The sequence below is a fragment of the Rutilus rutilus genome, assembly GCF_951802725.1.
Source record: "Rutilus rutilus genome assembly, chromosome: 2".
NCBI lineage: Eukaryota > Metazoa > Chordata > Actinopteri > Cypriniformes > Leuciscidae > Rutilus > Rutilus rutilus.
The window spans coordinates 44,281,161-44,287,733 of NC_140210.1; the positions used below are offsets into that span (position 1 = coordinate 44,281,161).

At 35.4% G+C, this 6,573-nt stretch overlaps 1 protein-coding gene across 1 annotated transcript; it reads left to right on the forward strand.

Moving 5' to 3' along the window:
- The first annotated feature begins 391 nt into the window (after nucleotides 1-391).
- Nucleotides 392-5,107, forward strand: LOC311286581 (lipopolysaccharide-induced tumor necrosis factor-alpha factor homolog). Its single transcript, XM_084402811.1, has 5 exons — nucleotides 392-1,141; nucleotides 1,337-1,446; nucleotides 2,797-2,880; nucleotides 4,508-4,649; nucleotides 4,739-5,107. The coding sequence occupies exons 2-5, from the start codon at nucleotides 1,347-1,349 to the stop codon at nucleotides 4,845-4,847; spliced, it is 435 nt and encodes a 144-aa protein (XP_084258937.1). The 5' UTR covers nucleotides 392-1,141; nucleotides 1,337-1,346; the 3' UTR covers nucleotides 4,848-5,107.
- The last annotated feature ends 1,466 nt before the right edge of the window (nucleotides 5,108-6,573 follow it).

Consider the following 6,573-nt stretch of genomic DNA (forward strand, 5'->3'; position numbering starts at 1 on the left):
TAAACTCCAGATATGATTTGGCAAGCTAGTTGATGTTATATTTCATATTCAGTGCACTTCTGAATGTATACTAAATTACTGAATGAGAAAGGTTGAGGCTTCAGTTAGTGTGAACAATCAAGGCTCTACACATCAAATAAAAGAAAAAATAATTTCCAGCATTGCAAGTTGGATGAGGGAGACGTGGTAAATTGTTTATAAGCTGTCCTCTCTCTCTCTCTCTCTCTCTCTCTCTCTCTCTCTCTCTCTCTCTCTCTCTCTCCCTCTCTCTCTCCCTCTCTCCCTCTCTCTCTCTCTCTCTCTCTCTCTCTCTCTCTCTCTCTCTCTCTCTCTCTCTAACGTTAATGACTGACTAATTCCAGGAAATGCTGGACTCAAATGGAGGTAGTAATATTAATATAAATAGATTACAACACCAGCACAGCACAGAGTTAATGGAAACTTCCTCCCACAATGGCCAATCACATTAAAGTTTTATGAGCATTGAGTAGCCTACAAACTACAGTAAAATATAACCATGCATTTACAGTGTGCACATCACCCAAAAGAATTGAAAAGCCAGGTACTCGACTCAGCTGTGATGAAATCATGATTTAGTCATAGAAAAATCTACATAAGCAATGTGTGAGCACACTTAAAGGATTCATTCAGCCTTAGTCCAACTAGAACATGATAAAGCTGCTTATAATCTGCATAGCCTATGGCATTTTCCACAAACGGGCTAGTTATTCAATTTGAATACATACAATTCACATAATAAAAGAGAAGTATAAAGTTTTAGACATATCAAATGTAAAAAAAAAAAAAAAAAAAAAATGTTTAACAACCTAAAGCAATATATTCCATTCATTCCTGTTATTTTTCCCTACAACTGTGACACACAGAAAGTGACATAATTTTAAAAATAATAAACTGGTAATATTGCTTTCTCTACCTATACTGTCATGGAAAATGGGGCAGTTGACCATCATTTAGCCAAAGATAGCCCTGCCCACATAGTTAGTGTGACTGTCATTTTATGACTGTAGACTAGTGTTGTCACGGACCGCACCCTCTCGCTCTCTCACTCAGTCATCCATATTCTGCCGTTCGTTCTCTAAAAGAGGAAGCAACACAACCGCACATTTCACACTGCATACAGGTACGAGCTTACATTTTTACATCAACTAAGAGTTATGCTTTTGTTAAATGTCTAGTGCATAAAGTGATGCTATTCAGCTTTGTATAGTGTGTGGTTTTTATTATAGATATAGGGAAATTAGTAGAACAAGATTAGAATGTTACAAAGATAAAGAAACGTTTGCAATTCCTCATCTTCATGTATTCTCATTCCCAGGTCTTTGATCATGGAGAAGGAACACACCCCACCTCCTTATTACGGTCCTCAGCCGACCCAGACAGGCGTATACAACCCTGGACCGCAGGCAGCCTACCCTCCTCAAACAGGTCAGATCATCTTCACTAACAAGAGGATTACAGACCAGAACGAAATATAACGCTTTACAATAAGGTTCCATTAGCTATTTTGGTTAGCTCAGGTCCATTCAATTATATGAACAGACACACCTTTTTATTTGAATAATGTATTAGTAAATGTTGATATGAACAATAGCTAAGATTAATAAATGCTTTAGAAGAATTGTTTGTTCTTGTTCACTAACGCAGCTAACTAATAATAACATATGGAACCTAGTTGTAACAACTTACAGTAGGAGAACGTTTCTGAAGCCTTTAGAATCTGTGATTCGACCAAAATGTCAGTGTTCCCTCAAGTATTAATAATAGATAGAAAAAGATCCAAAAACTTGTAACAAATAATAAATAAATAAAAATTCAAAGTTGTAAGTAAAACAAAGATTATTGTATATTTGGAGTATGTTTTACAAGAAAATACTATTTCAGTCTCTCTACTTCAGTTCAGGGAATTATTTTTCATTTTTAATTTCAAAGTAAATCCTACACCAAATTCTTTTCAGTGCTTTTGTTGAAGAAAGTGCGCCATTAAGATCTGTCTTATGGACGGGTTATCAGGAAATCATGCACTGTGCAAAGGTCACATCAACGACGTCAGATGTGTGTTAAAGGACGTCACCTGTAAAACATACAGACTTTGGGTGGTGATATAGTTTGAGCTTCACGATTACAGAGGACCTCAAGAAACATGTATGAAACTTTTACAAGATGTTGACCTCTATTAAGTAATGGCCTGGTAGATTATATAATGGATGGATACTGTTGTAGTGGTTGGGAACATCTCTGACTGTGAAAGCCTGTAAAAATAATAATAAAAACAATATATATATATATTAGAAGAAAGATAGAGAAGAAAGACATTGGATTTCCAATGTCTGTGTCCACACAAGACTGGATAGTATAGCATGCTATTGATCCTGGAAACAAATAAATCAACAACTGAACAACTGAAACCCAAGTAATGTTTTAAATGGGATTAACCTTTTTTAAAATCTGATCGAGAAGATACTCATATTCAAGTGTTTACATGCTTATTTTTTCCTCCTAATCTGATTATTTTAGGTCTACCCCTTTTATCGAGCTCAGTTGAGTCGATTGAGGTGTTTACATGAAGGCTTTTCATTCTGATCGAGCCATCAATCCAATTACCAGCAGATTATTTGGGTGCATGTTAACATGGCTCGTGTTTTCTTTTATTGCTCACTTGTTTAATTGGATTGTTTGAGATGAACTGGCTTAAATAAAGCGGATGCTCTCACATCCTATAAATCTCCAGTGCAGTGGGTTTCAGTGTTTCTAACTGGTGTTTTGACCCTTTTACAGGTCCACACGCTGCACCTTACCAACCACCTCCATATGGGTTCGGGGCTCCACCCACCACCGTCCAGCCCATGATGGTTCCTGTCGGTGAGTGTTCAGAACCCAAGACCAATCATTTCTCATGTTTTATTCATTTCATAAGTGGTAAACACTAGAATGTAGTAGCATGACGAGGATAAAACATATAAATCGGAGGGAACTGATAATGCCTGCAAACCTCTGCATTTTCACAGAAGGTTTCCTTCTCTGAACCAGAAAGCCGCCATTTACCTAATTCCTCTTTATTCCCTGAACTTTGCATGTTTTGATGTGATTAGAGCTGTGAAGTACTTAATTATTACTTTGAAGAATTTGTACTTGAGTACTATTGAAACTGAATACTTGTACTCTTGCACTTATTACATTACAGTGCTTTTCAAAGGTTAGTGAACTCCCTGCACAAACAATATTGGCATAAATCCTTATTTTGTTTCAATGATGTTTCAACCAATCTTGGGGGTTATAAAATGTATTTTTAATTGCTGTGCACTATCTTTAATTGCTAATCATTAATTCCACTAATCAGGCATCACAGCAGAAAGGACATGTGTGATTGTGATGTGTATATACTTATGTAACCAAAAAGAAAATCATTGATAATAATTCCAAGTTATTTTAATGGACTTATAATGGGCTGTGGTTGGATCTTCCATCAGGACAACGGTCCAAAACAAACATCAAAATCAACACAAAAATGGGTAACTGAGCACAAAATGAACTTCTGCCATGACCGTCCCAGTCCCCTAAACTGAACCCTATAGAAAATGAGTGGGGTGAACTGAAGAGAAGAAGCACCAACATGAACTTGTGAATCTGAAGGATCTGGAGAGATTCTGTATGGAGGAATGATCTCTGATCTCTTGTCAGGTGTTCTCCAAACTCATCAGGCATTATAGGAGAAGACTCAGAGCTGTTATCTTGGAAAAAGGAGGTTGCAGAAAGTATTTAATAACAGGGTGCCAACAATTATGGCCAGCGTGTTTTGGAGAAAAACATTTATTTTATAATGTGATTTACCCCCCACTTTCAGTTCTTTTACTTCAATGAAAGGTTAGATTTTTGTGGATTTTTTTAAGGAAAGATCAAAAGGATAACCAATGCAGATTTATTTTTTACAGCCATTTTTTATCATATTTATCAGGGGTGCCATCAATTTTGACCATGACTGTATATACTCCACCATTCAAAAAAGACTCTTTTTTTGAAAGAAATGAATTATATTTAGCAAGGATGCATTCAATTGATGCAAATGAAAAGACATATGTAATGTTACAAAAGATTTATGTTCCAAATAAATGCTAGTCTTTAGAACTTTCTGTTTATCAAATTGAGTTTCCACAAAAATATGAAGCAGCACAACTGTTTTCAACATTGGTAACAAAAATGTGCGGTACTTTGTTATTTTTCTAGTTATTTACCTATAGGCGCTTCTTTCTTTAGGAGACAATAACTCTCCTATTTTGCATTTATCTGAACTTTGATCATTGAAACTTTACAGCGCTTTTACATTCACAGCTCTATTACACACTATGAAATGGAATATCCTAAAAAGCATAATATGGGCCCTTTTAAACATCTGCAAGATGATATATATATATATATATATATATATATACTGTATATGCAATATTTTATATTTGTTCCGCATGTCATAGATGCATTTGTACATGTGCAGTTACGCAGCCGGCAGTTGTGAGTCTCACTGATGTCCCAGGCCGTGTTATCTGCTCTCACTGCATGACGGAGGTCCTCACGGAAATCGAATATTTAAACGGGTTGCTCACCTGGTTAATCTGCGGAGTTCTTGCGCTCTTTGTGTGAGTATGCTAACTGTACAAGCTTTAGAGCGTTTACCCTGCTTGAATTACAGACTGCTGATTTAGAGATTTTCTGTTGTGATTTTCAGGTGCTGGTTCTGTTGTTGCATTCCCTTCTGTCTGGAGTCGTGCAAGGATGTGAAACACACCTGTCCAAACTGCAAAAACATCATTCGCATTTACAAACGAATTCAATGAGTGATCGAAGCTGTGTCATTTGTATGCTTCATATGGGAGTCTTAACATTTTAAGATTTGTGAAATCTTGTAGAACAGATGTGTCATTAATTACAATCTCACAGATGTGTAGATCAAAAGTTATGACAGAAATATCTAATAATTGAATTACACTTTCTGGGAAGTTGCAAACTTTCCATTGGGCCTGTTTTTATAATATGTGTTTATTATAATAATTATGTGTTTTATAATATGAATAAAATTAGTTCTATTTTAGCTCTATTTGCAGTGAAAAATCACTTGTTTTACACACACACACCTGAAGCTCCAGGTGTACTTTCCCTCAACAACGGAAACATATCCTTAGAGTTAAATCAACACTGCTCAGTACATATTGTCCCAATCTAAGCATTAGTAATGAACACCTGTTGTTAAAAAGCAGAATCACTGAAGGAAAGCGGAACAAGAACAGAAAAAAGAGAAGAGACAAGCAGAAACAAGAACTACAACTGACTTTCAGCCACAGCCTTAGATGAAATCAACTGAAGATGTTTCAGATGTTGATCTGTTTCTGAACCATTGTTGAGGTTTGTATAACGTGTGTTTATGTTTTAGTGCTTTAGCGATGATGTTTGTTTATTTTCAGTGTTAATGTATTACAGTGGTAAATCACAACAGCGGCTTCTGTTTAATAGAACCATTTTTACAGTTCAGTAATACCTCAACCTCAATATTATTTGCTTGGAGTCAATAAACTAAAAAAAAAACTCAGTTTGTGACATTCATTTAAATGTCATACAAACATGCAACTTCAGGTTGTGTGCATTAAGAGAGATAAAAAAAGCACAAGGCATTTTGTGAAACACTATTGCAAATGCTGAAAAAGAATTAAAAAAGTCAAGGGTCAACAGACCAACTAAAACAAACACCAATCACCATAATGGTGACTTCAAATTAAATATTTTCAATAAAACATCAACATTATCTAGAGCTACACTGTAAAAAATGTTCGTAATTTGAACGGTAAAATACTGTAGAAAAGCAACGGAAAAGACATGTTAAATGCTTAACAGTATGGACCCTTATTATATACCGTGAAAAACTGTAATAGCTCTCACGGGACATTTCATGTAGTTTTACAGTAAAATACTGTTAAATGTACGGATTTTGGAAGTGAACTGTGAAAAAACCTTACCGTTGCATTTACCATAACTTACCGTAAAAAATACGGTAGCAATTTTTATGTTTTACATCATTGAACTAAAATTTACGGTAAAAAACTGCTAGCTGTGGTTGACAGTCGTTTACCGTAAAAAAACCCCCAGAGAAATATGTATGTTTTACGGCATTGAACTAAAGTTTATGGTAAAAAACTGCCAGCTGGTTGAAAGCGATTTACCGTAAAAAATATGGAAGTAATATTTTAGCTTTTACGGCAGGGATCTAAATATTACGGTAAAAAACTGGCAGCTGTGGTTGCCAGTACTTTACCATAAAAAATATGGTGGAAATATTTTAGTCTTTACGGCACTGAACTAAAGTTTACGGTAAAAAACTGGCAGCTGGTTGCAAGTGCTTTACCGTAAAAATACGGTAGTAATATTTTAGGTTTTATGGCATTGAACTTCAGTTTATGGCAAAAAAAAAAAAAAAAACCTGCCATCTGTAATTCAAAAATGTTGTATGTACAATTTGTCATTGGGCTCTTCGCTCTTGACCCTCGAATTTTTTATTATAGCATTTCTCTG

Excerpts from the sequence above, each read along its gene's own strand:
- LOC311286581 (XM_084402811.1), top strand. The coding sequence starts at position 1,347 with ATGGAGAAGGAACACACCCCACCTCCTTATTACGGTCCTCAGCCGACC. Across the intron at positions 1,447-2,796 it reads AGCCTACCCTCCTCAAACAG|GTCCACACGCTGCACCTTAC; the intron begins GTCAGATCATCT and ends ACCCTTTTACAG. Across the intron at positions 4,650-4,738 it reads GGAGTTCTTGCGCTCTTTGT|GTGCTGGTTCTGTTGTTGCA; the intron begins GTGAGTATGCTA and ends TGTGATTTTCAG.